The 19,541-nt window shown below is 46.0% G+C and overlaps 1 protein-coding gene across 1 annotated transcript in view; it reads left to right on the forward strand.

Moving 5' to 3' along the window:
- The window catches only part of LOC141057898 (sulfotransferase 2B1-like), a 190,043-nt gene extending 174,349 nt beyond the window's left edge, over window positions 1–15,694 (forward strand). The window contains exon 7 of the mRNA XM_073554311.1: window positions 15,266–15,694. Within this exon, the coding sequence (XP_073410412.1) occupies window positions 15,266–15,384 (119 nt within the window). The 3' untranslated portion in view covers window positions 15,385–15,694. The remainder of the gene's footprint in view (window positions 1–15,265) is intronic.
- The last annotated feature ends 3,847 nt before the right edge of the window (window positions 15,695–19,541 follow it).

The raw sequence follows: 19,541 nt of genomic DNA on the forward strand, positions 1-19,541 counted from the left end.
TAATTTCTCTGTCAATGGAGCTGTGTAAGGCCTCAGCAGGGCAAAACTGTAGAATTTTTATGGTGTGCACACAACTATTTGATCACTTTTTATTCTATTTCGAGGCAATGTGACCAAATACAGCATTTCCAGAATATTTGTAACAGTGTTCACTGTGCAGGATAATTCAAATTACACTATTTTTTTTATTTTTATTTTTATTTACAGAATGGGAAAGAAAGACCAATAATTTTTTTCCATTTGTTTTCTTGCCTTTGAGGACTTGAACTTGCAATCACTTGATTGCTAGATATTGACCATGGCTTCCAATCTTTAAGTGTATGTGCACACATTGCAGATTCTGCTGCGGATCCGCAGCGGATTTGGCCCTGCGGATCCGCAGCAGAATCTCCTGCGTTGTACAGTACCATTAAAGGCAATCTAAAATGGAAAACGCAGTGCACATGCTGTGGAAAAATCTGCAGCATAAACGCTGCGGGGTCATTTCCGCAGCATGTCAATTCTTAGTGCAGATCCGCAGCGTTTTGACACATGCTCCATAATAGGTATCTGCAGGTGTCAAAACGCAGTGGAAATCCGCACAAAATCTGCACTACATCTGCAGATAAATGCAGGTCATTTTACCTGCAGATTTAGCCAAATCCGCGCGGAAAAATCCGCAGGGTAATCAGCAACGTGTGCACATTCCCTAAATATGGGCCAGTCTGGGGCAGAAACTCAGCCCTGACATTTGAGAACACACAGATCCACTTGTGAGGCAGTGAATGTGTGAATCTGTGGATTACTGTTGATCGATATGTAAATCACATTTACAGAATACTGTGAATTAAAGGGAACCTGTCAGCACTTTTGGCCGATATAAGATGCGGCCACTGCCTTTTAGGCTGCGTTCACACATGGCGTTTTTTTCGTGTTTCCGTGGCGGTTTTAACCGCGCGATTTTGGCGCGAAAACGCGAAAAATAAGCATCCCATGCATTCCTATGGGATTCCGCAATGCTGTGCTAATGCTGCGGTTTTTACCGCGGCGGAATCGCTTCGCGGTAAAAACCGCAGCATGCTCATTAATTTGCGGAATCGCGGCGATCCCGCACCCATAGGAATGCATTGTTCCGCTTACTTCCCGCATGTGGCTGTGCACACCATGCGAAAAGTAAGCAGAACAATTACGGATGGTACCCACGGTCCAGAGGAGAGGAGACTGTCCTCCGGGCTTTGGGTACCATATCCCTGTAAAAAATAGAATTTAAAATAAAAAATATTGTTATTCTCACCCTCCGACGTCCCGCGCAGCCTTCCCGCTTCTCTTCACGCTCTCGTTCCCAGTAGTCCTTTGCTAAAATGCTCGCGATGGCGTCCCTTCTCGCGGGATCGCGAAGTCTCGCGGTCATTCGCGCAACGTCATCGCGAATTACCGCGAGACGTCGCGATCCCGCGAGAACTGACGTCATCGCGGGCATTTTCACAAAGGATTACTGGGAACGGATGCGCGGGACGTCGGAGGGTAAGAATAACACCATTTTTTATTTTTTTTTACATTCTATCTTTTACTACTGATGCCACATAGGCAGTCTCAGTAGTAAAAAGTTGGTCACACTCGTCAAACACTATGTTTGACGAGTGTGACCAACCTGTCAATCAGTTCTCCAAGCGATGCTACAGATCGCTTGGAAAACGCTAGCATTTTGCAAGCTAAATACGCTTGCAAAATGCTAGTTTTTCCGCGGGAAAATCGCGGGAATTTAAAATGCGATTTTCCCGCGGACTGGAATTCCGGAATTCTCGCGGTAATTTCCGCGAGAGTTCCGGTACGTGTGCACTTAGCCTAAGGGTTTATCTACAGAATTACATAATGCTGTAGATTAGCCCCTGATCCGACCTGAAAGAGAAGAAAAATACGTTTTATTATACTCACCCAGGGGGCGGTCCAATGCGGTCCGGTCCGATGGGTGTCACAGGTCCGGGTCCAGCGCCTCCCATCTTCTTGTGATGCCGCCCTCCTGCTTGCTTCATGGCTCCTCAGCATCGCGCTCCTGTGCAGGTGTACTTATCTGACCTGTTGAGGGCAGAGGAAAGTACTGCAGTGCGCAGATGCTGGGCCTCTCTGACCTTTCCCAGCACCTGCGCACTGCAGTACTTTGGTCTACCCTCAACAGGGCAGAGAAGTACGCATGCGCAAGAGTGTGATGCCAGGGAGCAATGAAACAACAGGAGGGCAGCATCACAAGAAGATGGGAGGTACCGGACCCTGACCTGTGACACCCATTGGACCAGACCGCCCCCAGGAGAGTATAATAAAACTTATTATTTTTATCTTTCAGGTCAGACCGGGAGCTTATCTAGAGCATTATAGAATGCTGTAGATAAGCCCTGAAAGGCAGTGGCCAAAACTGTATATTAAATGTAATTATATCACACATACAAGATCTATGCAAACACTGAATATATGAAATTTGAACTGCATTTCTGCTTTATAGAATATATTTATATAAATGAAGGTACATAACACATAAAGGTCATCTTGCCATGCTTGATGGGCCCTCATAAATTGGGTTATTTATGTGCTAAGCACCTGCATTTTTTTAAGTACTGTATATTCTATTCTATTCTGTAAATGTTCACGCTAGCTTTGGAAGTGCTGGTCAGTTTTCTATTGGAGGCTGCGACTGCCCTCTTATCTGACTGAGCACTCCTCACACGTGTTTAAGTAATGCTAGATTGTACCTGCCCTTTAAATTTGTAGGTTTATAGCCCGGTAGAGGCATGTTTGATAAATATTAGGTTTAGGGTCCCATCATAGAAAGATCACCTTGCCGTGGCTGATGGGCTCACATGAATTAGCCAATTTATGCACTAAGTACCTTCATTTTCATAAGTACTGTATATTCTATACAGCAGGAACACAGTTGAAATTTCATATAGTCACTGTCTGCACAGATATTGGCGCTTACAGAGGCTGATGTACTCTCTTGTTTGAATTAATTTTGACTGAATTAGCATATGAATTAATTAATTCATATGCTAATTCAGTCCTTCCCTGACGAAGGAAGTTCCATTCTGAAACGCGCGTCGGGGCGCGTTCACAGGCATCCCCAGGCACCATCCACTGGCTCATTAGGTATTTTTTTCATTCCCAGCTCCCATTTTTTCTTTTTTCACATTGTGTGGCACTCTAGCAGTGTCTCTTTTCTTTGTCCACAGCAGACACTTTTTTATTTTTCATTGCACTTCTCATTTTATTATACACTGTTTGCACAGCCATTGTTGTTATTATTTTTTGTACACCGCGTATATACAACTTTTGGATATTCATTACCATTTGGTGCACTGCATGCACATTTCTTCCTGGGGGCTGTATTAAGTTTTTATTTATATTTATTTTTCTTTCCTCATAGCATTGAGCCTGTGCCTTATGGGTATATATCTAATCCCATGTTGTAGGTTATTATAATCCAACATTACGCATTTATTTGGGATGCCTTTTTATTTATTTATTTTAAGTGTACAGCCATTTATATCTTAATAAAGGTGTTTTTATTTATCTTCACGTGTTGCTGTATATATTATCTCCATTTGGCACCCTGTCAGCATCATCTTCCACCATACTCATCGGTATTGGGTTCTTTCACCGGATGGTCTGCCATCCACATTTCTAGAGGGGTTGTGGATTTTCAATTTTTTATTATTTTTATTAGTATATTACCCTCATTGTTCTAATGGTTATAATGGTACCTGGGCAGATTTTAGGACCCCATTCAATTTGTGATCGGTCAGCTGTGACCATCACATGCAGGTTCTATCATTAGCCCTTGGTAGCAGAGCAGATGTTGTTTGTCAGCTGTTCTTCCATTGGTCCAGTGAAAATCGGTGGTAAGAATCTATCCCTGGTGTTGAGCGGGTTCTCTGCCAGTCTCGATGAAAGAAGATCAGCACTCGCCCTCACTTCCCCATTTTTATTTTTTGTCACGTTGTTTGTTACGGGGGATTTTGTCACCCAGCTATGCTCGGTGGACTAAGCTATTGATTCAGTCATGGTTTGGATATTTAATTATTTGATTAAAGTTTGATGTATATTTATTCATGCGTTATTTATTCTTGGATTATCTCATTGATAAACATTGGGGCCTATTTCATCCATATCATGATATCTATGTTCATTATATAATGTATTATTTAATTATTTATTTATGATTGGAGCTTGTGTTACCATGATAATTAGCCATGATATGATCCAACCAAGCAGCCATCACCACTATTCTCCTTTTCCACTTTTCTCCTGATCTATATGTTTGTTGTATCCCTCTCCACACACTTAACCATGTGTCTATATGACTCCCATTGATGTTTTTATGATTGCCTCCTCTCAGCTTCCATAGCCAGCAGTGTTCCTAGGCTATCTGAGTCTCTTCTGGACTTTATTTTCTGCACAATCCCCCTTCTCACTGCATGCAGTGTTCTTGTGATTGGATATACGCGTACTGAATTCAAGCGTACTGAGAACCTAATCAAATCTCGATACTCTCATACTTGTTCTCTATAGAAATGCCTGTTAGGATTCCGATAGTTTTATACTGATTGCACTGTATTAGAATATAATTTAAAGCAACAGTCCACCATTTTTTTTATTGCAGTGCTAGAGTGGTGTTACCAATCTAAGTTCCCTGTCCCTAGTATTATACTTACCAGCCAACGTTTTCATCTTTTATTGGCCCGCTCCTGTCAGTCTCCAGCAGTTTGTGACCTGCTAGAACACTCCAGTGTTTTCTGGAGTGATCCAGAAATCAATACTTAAAGTGCACCTGTCACCGGGTTTTTCCTATACAAGTTACGGCCAACACCTTTCAGGGCTGATATACAGCACTCTACAGGATGGGCCATTATTACACCTAAGTAAAATGGGAATGGTTGGTGATATCAACTTCCTGTTTGTGGCATATTAGTATATGGGGGGGGGGAGACTTTTCAAGATGGGTGGTGACCATTTTGAAGTCGGCCATTTTGGATCCAACTTTATTTTTTCCAGTGGGAAGAGGGTCATGTGACACCATATCAAACTTATTGAGAATTTCACAAGAAAAACAATGGTGTACTTGGTTTTAACATAACTTTATTCTTTCATGAGTTATTTACAAGTTTATGACCACTTATAAAATGTGTTCAAAGTGCTGCCCATTGTGTTGGATTGTCAATGCAACCCTCTTCTCCCACTATTGACACACTGATAGCAACACCGCAGAAGAAATGCTAGTTTAAGGTGGTCAGATTCCTTGTAGGAATGCTCAGACCTGACACCCATAATGTGGTGGTGCACCATCTTGCTGGAAAAACTGAGGGAACGTGCCATCTTCAGTGCATAAAGAGGGCAACACATGATCATGTAGCAATTTCAGATGTCCAGTGGTATTGAGGTTTCTATTGATGAAGAATGATCCACTGTCTTTGTACCCCATATACCACACCATACCATCAATTATGGGTGTCAGGTCTGAGCATTCCTACATGAACAGTTTCCTGGAAAGTGCATTGGTCGTGAGTGGCCACCAAGGTCTCTCAATCTGACCCCCTTAGACTTTTATCTTTGCGGTCATTGGGGTCATTTGAAGGCAATTGTCTATGCTGTGAAGATACGAGATGTGCAGCATTTGAAACAATGGATACTGGAAGCCTGTGCTAGTATTTCTTCTATTAGTTGTATCTGTGTGAGCAAGTGGATCCATCTTGAGCCTGAGGAAGCTGCAGTACATGGTCATCCTGAGTAATGGTTCCCTCAGAGTTCCAAAGAATTCATGAGACCTGTTCCACCTCTACCTGAACCTAGTGGCATGCACGTAACATTTGCTCTGCCCTCAACAGTGCAGATAAGTGCGCCTGCACAGGAGCACGATACAGAGCAGACTGTGTGGATGATGTGTGGCGCCCCCAGGAGTTTGGCCACCACAGTGGCTTTACCTTCCTCCAGGGAGGGTGAGGTCATGCTTGGAAGCAGTGAAGGGTCTCTCTCGCAGTTAACCTATACATGCAACACAGTTTCACTCCAGGCCAGCAGGGGGGACTCTGAACCGGAATGGAAGGGAGGAGTGCTCTCTGAGGGCCAGGAAGAAGGAGTGGTTAATTAGTGTGAGGAGGGCCACGTATGTAGACGTGTGGAGAGAAGCTGAAGGTTGAGCTGAGGAAAGAGTGCTCCCTCACAGCGTGAGCGCATGAACTGGAGCCTGGTCTCCACGGTTGTACGGATACTAACGGTCCTGCAACAGACACCAGAGGAGTAGGAGGCTGTAAATGCCCTACCCCCATCCAAGACTCGAAGGCACAACAGCAAGGAATGAGCCAAGAGAGGAATAGCGGCTACAGCTGTCTGCCATACGAGGAGTGCTAGTAGAAGAGAATTAGGAGGAACTTCAGTGTAACTCAGTACTAGGAGTACTTCACTCAAATAGGTGCTAAGAAGGAGACTGCACAGCCCATCTGCTGAGAGAGAATCCCTGAGCTGCTTCCAGGCTAGCCTGCTCCAGTAGCATCTGTAATCAGGACCCTTGACTGCATTTATCAAGTAAAGGTACAGAAATTGCACCCCACTGTGTCTTTGTCTGCTTCCTACCCTTCAGGCACTGCTACATCCCCGTGCCAACCACATCTACACTGCCCTGGGACTACTGCTTCAACTGTGGGAAGCTTTTACATCTTTGCTGCACCATACCATCAGTCCCAGTGGATCTGCATGCAGCGTAGGCTTAACATCTCACTTGCCGAACACCACAGGTGGCGTCACAAACTATTCAATTAACTACAGTACATTCCACCATTCAATCTCCCCTATTACTTGGGTGCCCAGGGCCACGGACCGGGTCACTGCTGCTGTGACACATCCTGCTGACACCGGCCCGGTACCGAGTACCCCACAGCCCTGGGAGGGCAACCCAATTTGGCGTAACGAACAGGATTACGGAGCCCGGTATCCTCGGGTCCTGTGTGCCAGAGACTGTTGTGTACTATAGACTGTGTGCGAAATTGGCGCCATTGCCACCATTATCCCGCTGATTGGCGCGTGGGAAGAAAAGAGCAGGCCTTCATGGGCGGAGCCTGCCGCAGAGCGAGAAGAAGTGAAGTACCGCGCGGGAAGAGAGGACAGTGCGCGAGAAGGGGAGGAGCTGAGGCCTACAGCCGGTAAGCCGCTCAACCCCGGGGCCTGGCAACCGTTCACTAGGGGGGAAGGAGAATGTCTCAGGCAAGCGCCGATGCAGCGGTGAACGCCCCGCCAGCCCCTCAGCGGCGCAAGATGCAGTGCCCAATGTGGCTGCAGCTCCGGTAGCACCCACCGCAGCGGTCCCCATAATGTCGCTGTCTATGCCCTACATACCGGGAGCGGCCTGGCTACCGCAGTACTCGGGTGAGTCCCATACCCTGAGTGAATTTAAAGAGAGACTGTGCAGTTTGTTTGAGGTGTATCCTCTATCTAAAAGCCAGAAGGTGAACATCCTGATTGGGCAGCTAACAGGTGCAGCACAGAGAGAAGTAAAAGCCTGGCAGGACACTGACAAATAGACTGTTAAAAAGATTTTGGCCAAGCTAAGAAACACCTTTGACACCCGCACTGCAGCTGAAATCAAGATGAGGTTCTTTGGATGTAAACAGAAAGTACCGGACAGTATGAGGGACTATGCTCTTAACCTGCAGTAGGCTCTGCGAGCCGTCAAGCAAATTGATCCTGACAGTGTGAAAGAGGAAGACAAACTGTTAAAAGAGAAGTTCATTGAAGGACTCCTATCCAGTACCCACAGAGCGCAGCTGAGCATCATAACCCTATGAAACCCTGATCTGGACTTTGATGATTTCAAGGGCAGGGCTATTCGGGTACTGCAGGAACCAACTGTCAGCCGTCCAGCGCCCCCTAGGCGCCCAGCGATCACCTACCACCAGGAAGCAACATCTTTCCCTTCCATCCCTGTGGAGGCTGATGCATAGACTCTGGATAAAGATCCGACAGAAAAGTTGCGTCTTCAAGTCCAGGAGTTGACCAAAGGTATGGCTGCACTTACTAAAACCGTGCAGTCCCTGCAGGTGTCCTCCAAGGAGAAGATCCAGCTTGCTTCCAGTCCAGAGGATGTCCCGTGGCTCCGGAAGAGGAGAACCCCACCACTCCGAGGGAGGAACAACGACCGCTATGACCAGGACGGATGTCCCATCTGTCGTCGCTGCCACAAGGCAGGCCATCTTGCAAGATTCTGTCCTTTAAACGAGTAACCCCTGGGGCAGAGGGCCAACCCCCAGGAGTAGGATCCCAAGGCCCAAAGAACCAGCGAGCCAAGAATGTTGGAGGGAGACTGATCCTTCCAGTGGTGATTGACGGCATCCCCATGAACGCTTTGCTGGACACTGGCTCCCAGGTGACCACTATGCCCTATATCCTCTACAAGCGGTATTGGGCTGACTCTGAACTTACCCGTGGCCCAACAGATGAACTGACAGTAGTTGCCAGTAATGATCAGTCTTTGCCACAGATAGGATGTAAAGAAATTACTGTTAAAGTGGGTCAGGTAGAGCTAAAATCTCAAGGTCTGATAGTTGTGGATATTGATCGACGTGAATGTAATCCCATGATGACTCTTGGTACAAATGTAATTGAAAATTGTCTTTCCGAGGTTATTGTCTTGTTGCAACAGGTGGCTGAGACTGCTGGTTCCAGTGAACAACGAGTCCTGCAGAAGGAGATCAAGGCCCTGATGCAAAGACAGCAGGTAGAACTCCCTGGCGGAGAAATTGGCAGCGTCAGAGTGAGTGATGCTTTCCCCATTGCAATACCCCCCAGATGTGAAATGTTGATTTGGTGTCGGGCAGCTATAGGCCTCAGAGGAAAAGATTACCAGATTACCAGGCATTGGTAGAGCCAGTATACTCTGATAGCAGGCCCACTGTCCTGACAGCCAGAGGGGTAGTTGATGTACGAAAAGGGAGAGTACCTGTGCGCCTTTTGAATTGTGGGGAGGAGGAGGCCACAATACCTCGGTATGCCACAGTTGTAAGCTGCTCACTGTCAGTAACAATGCAATGCAGGCAGCAGAGCCCTTGGTCTCATCCGACCAGGTGGAGGACAATGGCTCTGTCAAGCAGCTGGAGGAGTGGTGCCAGAAACTGCAAATGGGGACTGAGTCTACACCTTCATACCAGAAAAATGGGGTTTACAGAGTGACACAAGAATATGAGCGGGTATTCAGTAAACACACACTAGATTTTGGGCAGGCAAAAGGGGTTAACATCATATCCCCACTGGAGATCATCCACCCATAAAAGAAAGGTACCGGCCTATACCCCCAACACAATACCAATGTGCTAAAGGTATGTTGAGAGAGATGAAGGAAGCAGGGGTTATCAGAGACAGTTGTAGCCCCTGGCAGCTCCAATAGTTTTTGAAAAGAAAAAGGATAGCACCATGAGAATGTGTGTTCATTACAGGAAAATTAACAGCATTACACATAAAGATGCCTACCCATTACCCAGAATTGAAGAGTCATTAGCTGCACTTAAAACTGCTAACTACTTTTCCACCTTGGATCTCACCAGTGGGTATTGGCCGGTTCCCGTGGCAGAGGCAAGACAAGGAGAAAACAGCATTTACCACTCGAATCTGTCTCTGATTTCAATTATATGCCATTCGGGCTCTGCACTGCCCCAGGAACATTTCAACGGCTGATGGAGTGCTGCCTGGGACACACGAACTTCGAGACAGTTCTGTTGTACCTTGATGATGTCATTGTTTTCTCCAAGACTTATGAAGACCATCTGGAGCACCTGGCTGAAGTGTTTGAAGCCTTGCCCAATTTTGGCTTGAAGGTGAAGCCTTCCAAATGCCACCTCCTGAAGCCCAAAGTACAGTACCTCGGTCATGTAGTGAGTGCAGAAGGTGTGGCACCAGATCCTGAAAAAGTCACAGTCATCCGTGACTGGCCGAAGCCCAGCAACCTCCATGAAGTACGCCAATTCCTCGGGTTGGTAGGCTACTACCGAAGGTTCACCAAAGACTTCACTGAAATAGCCACTCCTATGCAAAATCTTCTGGTGGGACAGTCCAAGAAGGCCAAACAGAAAAGTTCCGCATTTGAATGGACTGAGGAGTTGGAGAGGTCCTTCACCCGGCTGAAGATGGCTCTCATGGGGGATTAAGTTCTGGTCTACCCAGATTATGACAAACTCTTTGTGTTGTACACATGTCAGCAACGTGGGACTAGGAGCAGTACTGTCACAGGTACAAAATGGCAAAGAAAGGGTTATCTCCTACGCCAGCAGGAAGCTTCGTCCCACTGAAAGGAACCCTGACAACTACAGTTCCTTCAAGCTGGAATTCCTCGCCATAGTCTGGGCTGTGACTGAAAGATTCAAGCATTACCTAGCTTCAGCCAAGTTTACCATCTTCATGGACAACAACCCGTTGACTCACTTGGACACTGCAAAACTAGGTGCGCTGGAACAGCGATGGATGGCTCGGCTGTCTAACTATGAGTTTACCATCAAGGAACGGGCAGGGTACAAGAATGCCTATGCTGATGCGCTGTCCAGGATGCCTAATCTGCCAGATGCAGGAGAAGACCCTGAGGCTCTTTAAGAAATAGAGTTACCTCCCTTCCACCGGCCACTTGCGGCCCAACGTGCTCAAGGAGTGAGAAACAGACGGTCTGGCTTGAAAGAAGTCACCCTAAATTCATTGCCCCATCATGACTGGGCAGAAACTCAGGATAATGACCCCGCAGTCCGCCTGGTGAAGGAGCTACTGTCACAAGCTGACTCACGCCCAGAGTCGGATGCTCCTGAAGAAACCCAGCAGTTGTGGAAGGAAATAGGTTGGCTGTTCATCTATGCAGGAAAGCTGTGTCAGAGGAGTATCAATGCCCGCACTCATGAGCTGGTTTGGCAGGTGATAGTCCCAAAGAGAGAGGCGTCAATGGTCCTGGAAGCATACCACAATGGAGCTGGACACTTCGGATGGAAGAAGTTGGAAGCATTGCTCTGGGAGAGGTTCTACTGGGCTGGTATGAGGAAAGCCATTGAGAGGTGGTGCCGGGAGTGTGGACAATGTAACCTGCGCAGAAAGGATCAAAATAGCCAGAGAGCTCCTCTACAGCCAATCATCACCAAGCAGCCACTTGAGTTGGTAGCCCTGGACCATGTGAAGCTGGTTCCAAGCCAGTCAGGCTACATCTATGCTCTTACCATTGTGGACCACTACTCAAGATTCCTGGTAGTTGTGCCTGTCAAAGATCAAACAGCCAGGACAGCAGCCAGAGCCTTCCAACAGCACTTTTGTAGACCACATGGATACCCTGAGCAAGTGCTTACAGATCAAGGTCCCACCTTCGAGGCAGAAGTGTTCCAGGAATTCTGTAACTTGTATGGTTGTAAGAAGATCCGGACAACACTGTATCACCCACAGACCAATGGCATGTGTGAGAAGATGAACCAGGTAGTGATTGACCTACTGAAGACCTTGCCCTTGGAAGAGAGGAATCTGTGGCCAGAAAAGTTGCCAGATCTGGTAGACCTCTACAACCACATTCCTGTGAATTCCACCAATTGCACTCCAGCCTACCTAATGAGAGCAAGGCCTGGTAAGCTGCGTATTGATCTGGACATGGGAGTCCTTACACCTGAAGTAACATTATCAGATGCTGACTGGGATACAGAGAGGCAGCAAGAGTACAGAAGAGTATAAGAATGTGTGGAAAAGAGTTTAGCTCAGGCAAGACAAAAGCAAGAAAGGAACTACAACAATCAGCATGCACCTGCAATTCCCTTGTCACCAGGAGAACAAGTCCTCAAGAGGAAAAGAAGACTGCATAAATTGGATGACCAATGGGAAGCTGAACCCTACACCATTCTACTCTCAAACTTTGACAATAACAAGGTGTGCCTTTTTAGTAAAGATGGAGGAGAAACATCAACAGCAATATCAAGAGATCATTTGAAATTATGCCCTGATCAGCTAAAAGGAAGAATGGAAGAACAAGATAACGTCCAATCTATAGAAGAAGAAAAGGTCAGCACCATACTTGGAGAATTCCCTGTAAATTGGACAAAAGTAAATGATGCAATAGTGGTGCCAGTGTTGACCTTTCCCCAGCTGATAGCACAGGAAGAAGTGACTCAAGAAAATCCTAAATATCAGGAAAATCAGGCAGCAGATGCCACACCAGCAGTGGAGCCAGAGAACCCTCGTCCTGCCAGTGGTGAACCTTTTTTGCCCCTGGTGAGTCTAAGAGTTCGCAGACAATCTAGTATCCCTGTGCCACGCAGAACCACCAGTAGTGTATCCAGTACATTACACACTACACCAGTATTACGCAGGTCTACCCGTATTACGCAAAGTATACCACCCATCAGATATCGTATTTAGCTAAGCAAATGTAAATGTTGAAATTGTGTATATATCTAACTGTTCTCAAGTTTTGTGCCTACAGGTAACCTGTAAGAGTTTCCTTTGAATTTTCCAGTTTTGTTTCATGGACATTGTACCACAGGACTTGTGTGGTCATCAGTTTGTATATAGTTCACCATTTGCCCAGGAATGGACCATGGACATTGATGCTTGGACTTGTCATCATAGGACTATTTTTGAGCATGTGGTTTTTGTACATTTTTCATTTTTCAAAATCTTGTAACCTTCATATTGTTTACATGTTATTCATGTTTTCTTTTATGAGGCCAGGAGTGCTGACTTGCACTAGGGGGGAATGTGGTGCCAACAGGAGTATGGCCGCCACAGTGGCTTTACCTTCCTCCAGGGAGGGTGAGGTCATGCTTGGAAGCAGTAAAGGGTCTCTCTCGCAGTTAACCTATACATGCAACACAGTTCCACTCCAGGCCAGCAGGGGGGACTCTGAACTGGAATGGAAGGGAGAAGTGCTCTCTGAGGGCCAGGAGGAAGGAGTGGTTAGTTAGTGTGAGGAGGGCCACATGTGTAGACGTGTGAAGAGAAGCTGGAAGTTGAGCTGTGGAAAGAGAGCTCCCTCACAGCGTGAGCGTATGAACTGGAGCCTGGTCTCCATGGCTGTACGGATACTAACGGTCCTGCAACAGACACCAGAGGAGTAGGAGGCTGTAAATGCCCTACCCCCATCCAAGACTCGAAGGCACAACAGCACAGAGTGAGCCAAGAGAGGAATAGCGGCTACAGCTGTCTGCCATACGAGGAGTGCTAGTAGAAGAGAATTAGGAGGAACTTCAGTGTAACTCAGTACTAGGAGTACTTCACTCAAATAGGCGCTAAGAAGGAGACTGCACAGCCCATCTGCTGAGAGAGAATCCCTGAGCTGCTTCCAGGCTAGCCTGCTCCAGTAGCATCTGTAATCAGGACCCTGGACTGCATTTATCAAGTAAAGGTACAGAAATTGCACCCCGCTGTGTCTTTGTCTGCTTCCTACCCTTCAGGCACTGCTACATCCCCATGCCAACCACATCTACACTGCCCTGGGACTACAGCTTCACCTGTGGGGAGCTTTTACATCTTTGCTGCACCGTACCATCAGTCCCAGTGGATCTGCATGCAGCGTCGACTTAACATCTCACTTGCCGAACACCACAGGTGGAGTCACAAACTATTCCATTAACTACATTCCACCATTCAATCACCCCTATTACTTGGGCGCCCAGGGCCACAGACCGGGTCACTGCTGCTGTGACACATCCCGCTGACACCAGCCCGGTACCGAGTACCCCACAGCCCTGGGAGGGAGACCCAGATGCAGGGACGCGTCATCCACAGGAACCAAGAATGAAGACGGTGATCATAAGATCGGAGGCACCAGACCAAGAAGAGCAATACCCCTCAGACTGGACCGCCCCACAGGTGAGTATAATAAAAGTTATTTTTCAGTTTTCCTAGGTTGGGTTGGGGACAGATATACAGCAATATAGAGTGCTGTATATCATCCCTGAAAGGTGGCTGCTGTAACTCGTATCGGCCAAACCTGGTGATAGGTTCCCTTTAATGTAAGTCTGTGAGAGCCAGAATGAGACCTTACTTCCGGTCAGTCAAGTTGTTGTCAGAACATGACGATGTAGGATGAGAGCGGTGCCGGGAAGAGCTGAAGTTGGAGGCTGGTAAGAATAGTACTATTGTCAGGGATATTAGATTAGTAGCACCACTCTAGGTCTGAAATAGAAAAAAACACTGGAAATATGCTTTAATTGAATGCTATTTGTATGAACTTTTACTGTTTTTGTATGCATGTATTTATGTGATATAAGTAGGGATGAGCGAGTAGTGAAATACTCGGACTTGCTGTACTCGTTACGAGTAGCTCCTAATACTCGGGTACTCGTAACGAGTAGCGAGTCCAATTTATGTCAATGGGAAATGCGAGTAATGGGCGGAGACTATGTGTGCGGGCAGAGAATGTCTGTGCGGGCTCTGCCGGTCTGATCGGGGGTCTGTGCGGGCTCTGCCGGCTGATCGGGGATCTGTGCGGCACAGACCCCTGATCAGCCTGGCAGAGCCCGCACAGACCCGCGATCAGCCCGGCAGAGCCCGCACAGACCCCCGCACACACATATGATGCTGCGTGGCCAGTCAATCACAGTAATGTCACAACAAAGAAGGTGGTGGCTTTACTGTGATTGACTGACACATGCCGGGCGGGAGATCCGAAAATTGCGAGGCGAGTAGTGAAATTTACTTGCTAGGATTTAAGTACCATGAGTACCGCATTACTCGCCAAGTACCGAATCCTAACAAGTATACTCGCTCATCCCCAGATATAAGATTTCATTATTTGCATAACACTGAATCCAGTGAAGCTGAACCAATTTGTTTTGTGCCCAATTTATGCACTTTTTTATAATAACACTTTGCTTGATTGATAGTTAGAGTGATCAATAAGTGGAACAGACTGCCACAAGAGGTGGTGAGTTCTCCTTCAACAGAAGTCTTCAAACAGAGGCTGGACAGACATCTGTCTGGGATGATTTAGCGAATCCTGCTTTGAGCAGGGGGTTGGACCAGAAGGCCCAGGAGGTCCCTTCCAACTCTACGATTCTATGATTCTATGATTTAAAGTTGGGAATATAGAGGCATAAAGAAGTCTATAGATGCACTGTCGTGGCTTTGTGCTTGGAGAATTATGATGCTCAGGTCATATTAAAGCAATCTGGAATAAATGTTACCTTTAAAAAAAAAACTTGGAAACAAAAGAGGCAGGAAGTTTTATTCTGCAATTGACAGAAATTACTATTATGCTTACAATTAATGTGATGTTCCCATTATTGCACTGTTTATACAGGTATAGCCGGTGATTGGAAGAACCATTTTACAGTAGCTCAGAGTGAATATTTCGATAAAATCTACAAAGAGAAGATGAAGGATGTCAATGTGAAATTTTTCTGGGAGGAATCTTCATAAAGTCATCACCTCATTCTCTATATGAAGCAAGAAGTGTTTGCAGGATTGAGCGATGTGGCATACTCAGGGTTGGCAATGTCCATAAAGTCACAGTCTATAAATATAACGGGCCATTGTAATAACCAATACATGTATCTGGGGGTTTCTTTAGATGCCTAGAGGTGATTTGTGGGGTTATCGTGATTATTATTATTGCCCTGACATATAGACATTTAACACTTATAGTCTTCAGGTTTCTAAATATAACTCTAGGCCATTATGGGGCAAATTGGCCAAAAAATAAATTAAAAAAAGGTTGATATTCCTTGCAGTCATGTGTTAATTTATTATTTAGCCCGTCTATAGAATAGTATGAAATTGGATCAAATTGAAGGAAGTAACTCACGGTCCGCAGGATAACACTGCATCCAGCTTTGTGTATCATCTATAATCATGACGACACAATGTATACATCTTTGTGTCAATCAGTGTCTTCATGTCAGTAACAGCAAAGAAAACACTTCTTGGTATGCTGTGAAACGAGGCAGAATTATTACCACCAGAGCTATATATCCGAAGGTAAATTAATCTTTAGAAGCTCAAATTCACCAGCTTCATCAAATGTTTCCATAAAGCGTCACTCGGGCTTAGGGCTTTTTTTCTCTCACCTCAAGAATTTGGTCCGAATATGTCAACCACACTCTAATAAAACTCTGATCAGAGTGTCATCAGAGAGTGATCTGATTTTCTCATATGTGAAGAAGAGAAAAAAAAAATTCTCCATCTTCTCCATTCTGTCAGTCTGTAAAAATGAGACCGAACTTGAATGTCATCCAAGAGCAGTCTGATTTTTTTTCACGGACCCATGCACATGAATGGCAAGTGCAATCCGTTAGAATGTAAAGTTGCATCTAATTATTATTTTTTTCCTCAGAACAAGTGGGTCAGAGGAAAAAAAAAAATCTGACATGTGCACGGCCCCATAGAACAACATGAGGAGGAGGGCTATCCATCAAATCAATGTATTGCACTTGTCCTATTTTTACAGTCTTGTGCATGAACCCTTACAGCAAATTGGAAATGGTGCAAAACCTCCAATTTCCCTGAAAACTAGCTCATAAGAGTGCTTACTGTTAAATAATGTTAAAGAAGGGCGATTCTGGAGTCTAAATAGGGAAGGGGTCTTTAAAGTTAGAGCAGTCAGATTATGTAATGTCCCTTTGCAAGAGATAGTAATGGCAGACACTACATCAGCATTTATGAAAGGACCAGATGATATTATAACAACAAATGGATGGCAATATGGGTTATAACTTTAATATAGATCAGGGGTGGGCAATTAGGGGCCACATGAGAGACTATGACTGTTGTGGAAGGCCGAACTAATAGCTTGAAATTAATTCTACTCAATATTAATTTATTAATATTAATTGTATCTCTTAATATTTAGCATAATTAAGTATGCTGACACCCCCTTATATATCTTTGAACCCCCCCACAGCCCCTTATATACAGCATGAGCCTCACACAACCTACTACATATGCGACATGAGCCCCACACAGCCTCCCTATATACAACATGAGCCCCACACAGCCTCCCTATATACAACATGAGCCCCACAAGCCTCCCTATATACAACATGAGCCCCACACAGCCTCCCTATGTACATCATGAGCCCCACACAGCCTCCCCATGTACAGCATGAGCCCCACACAGCCTCCCCATGTAGTGCATGAGCCCCACACAGCCTCCCCATTTACAGTATGAGCCCCACACAGCCTCCCCATGTACTGCATGAGCCCCAGTTTCCCCATATACTGCATAAGGCCCCACACAGCCTCCCCATAAACTGCATGAGCCCCACACAGCCTTCTTATATACAGCATGAGCCCCACAGTCTCTCCACATACTGAATAAGGCCACAAACAGCCCCCATATACTGCATGAAGCCCCCACTGTCTCCCCATATACTTATTGAGCACCACAGAGCCTCCCCATATATTGCATGAAAGTATACAGCCTTCCCTTAGCCTCACCATGTGCAGCAAGATTCGCCATAGCTTCACCATGTGTAGCATGTTACCCCCAAAGCCTCCCCATGTGCAGCATGATACCCCCATAGGCTCCCCATGTGCAGCATGACACCTCCATAGCCTCCCCGTGTAAAACATGACACCTCCATAGCCTCCCTGTTATGAATGAGTCACCGTAGGAGGCAAAAACAGAAATACTAGCTAAGTCCAGAAAACCAGAGAAGTTGGCAGCTATCGGATTGCAGACCCCTGAACCTATCAATAACAACTAGCAGTAGCCGTGGGGGGTTCCTACGGTGCCCTAGACCCCTCGATCACAGCAGGAGAACTAAATAGCCTAGACAGAAAGGGAAATCTAAACTGCCCCAGAGCAGACCCCAAAGCAATAGGCAGCCCCAACAAATAATGACGGTGAAGCAAGATGAAAAAACACTCACACAGATAGAAAGATAGGCTGAGCAAATGATGGGGCCTAAGCTAACTAAATAGGACAGAATAGAAAAGCTGCTGTCTGCAATCCGCCAAAACCCTATCAAAACAAGAGCCAACAGACTGATAGGGAAAAAAGCCCTGAAGATGCTAGGCTTCAAATAGACTATATCAGTACTCAGGTATTTTCTGAAGACAGAGCAAAAAGGAATTCAGCTCACCCCAGCAGGGAATGGCAGAAATCCAGGCAGAAGGGCGTCGGCTGCCTTATATCCAGTCAGCAATTCCCATCACCCAGTCATCATCATCCAGCTCAGGTGCTTGGTAATCAGCCTCACTACCTTCCTTCACCAGAAGAGGGAGTTCATCAGACCTCAATGGTGAAGGGGAAAATGAACTCACAACAGTACCTCAGCCTTGAGGAGGGGTCACCAAACCCTCATCCACGCCACCAGGGCGATCAGGGTGAGCCCGATGAAAGGCACGCACCAATCTTTTGGCATGAATATCAGAGGCAGAGACCCAGGAATTATCCTCCTGACCATAACCCTTCCACTTAACCAAATACTGGAGTCTCCGTCTAGCCAGACGGGAATCCAGTATCTTCTCTACCTCATATTCCATGCTACCTTCAACCAATACAGGGTCCGGAGGTGCCACCCCAGAAACTACTGGTTCAACAAACCTCTTCAATAAGGACGTACGAAACACATTATGGATTTTAAATGTGACAGGAAGAGCCAACCGAAAAGAGATCGGATTAATAATCTCCAAAATTTTGTAAGGTTCAATAAATCTAGGCTTAAACTTAGGAGAAGCCACCTTCATAGCGATATTTTTTGATGATAACCAAACCATATCACCAACCTTAAACTGGGGACCAATGGTCCTATGTTGGTTGGAAAACCACTGGGCCTTTTCCTGGGAGAGAGATAACTTATCCACCACTTGGTCCCAGATCTGGTGCATTCTCTCCACCACAGTGTCAACACCTGGGCAGGCAGAAGGCTCCACCTGCCCTGAAGAAAATCGAGGATGAAACCCAAAGTTACAAAAAAAAGGTGACATCAAAGTGGCAGAACTAGCTCTATTATTTAAAGCAAATTCGGCCAAGGGCAAAAATGAAACCCAATCATCCTGATCAGCGGAAATAAAACATCTCAAATACGACTCCAAGGTCTGGTTTGTTCTCTTCTTCTGCCCATTGGTCTGAGGGTGAAAAGCAGAGGAGAAGGACAACTGAATTCCCAGCTTGGAACAGAAAGTCCTCCAAAATCTAGACACAAACTGAACTCCTCTGTCAGATACAATGTTCTCAGGAATCCCGTGCAAGCGAACCACCTGTTGCAAAAACAGGGGCACCAACTCAGAGGAAGATGGCAACTTAGGGAGTGGTACAAGATGAACCATCTTAGAGAACCTATCACAAATCACCCAAATAACAATCATTCTCTGAGAGACAGGCACATCAGAGATGAAATCCATTGAAATATGGGTCCATGGCCTCCTGGGGACCGGCAAAGGCATCAAAAACCCACTAGAGCGAGAACAAGGTTTAGACCGGGAGCAAGTCCTACAGGACTGCACAAAATTCCTGACATCACGAGACAAGGCGGGCCACCAAAAAGACCAACTCACTCTAGTACCAAAAATACCTGGATGACCAGCCAATGCAGAACAATGAACTTCAGACATCACTCTCTTCTTCCACTGGT

Source organism: Dendrobates tinctorius, unplaced genomic scaffold, assembly GCF_039654945.1.
Source record: "Dendrobates tinctorius isolate UK_male_01 unplaced genomic scaffold, ASM3965494v1 ptg000001l, whole genome shotgun sequence".
Classification (NCBI taxonomy): domain Eukaryota; kingdom Metazoa; phylum Chordata; class Amphibia; order Anura; family Dendrobatidae; genus Dendrobates; species Dendrobates tinctorius.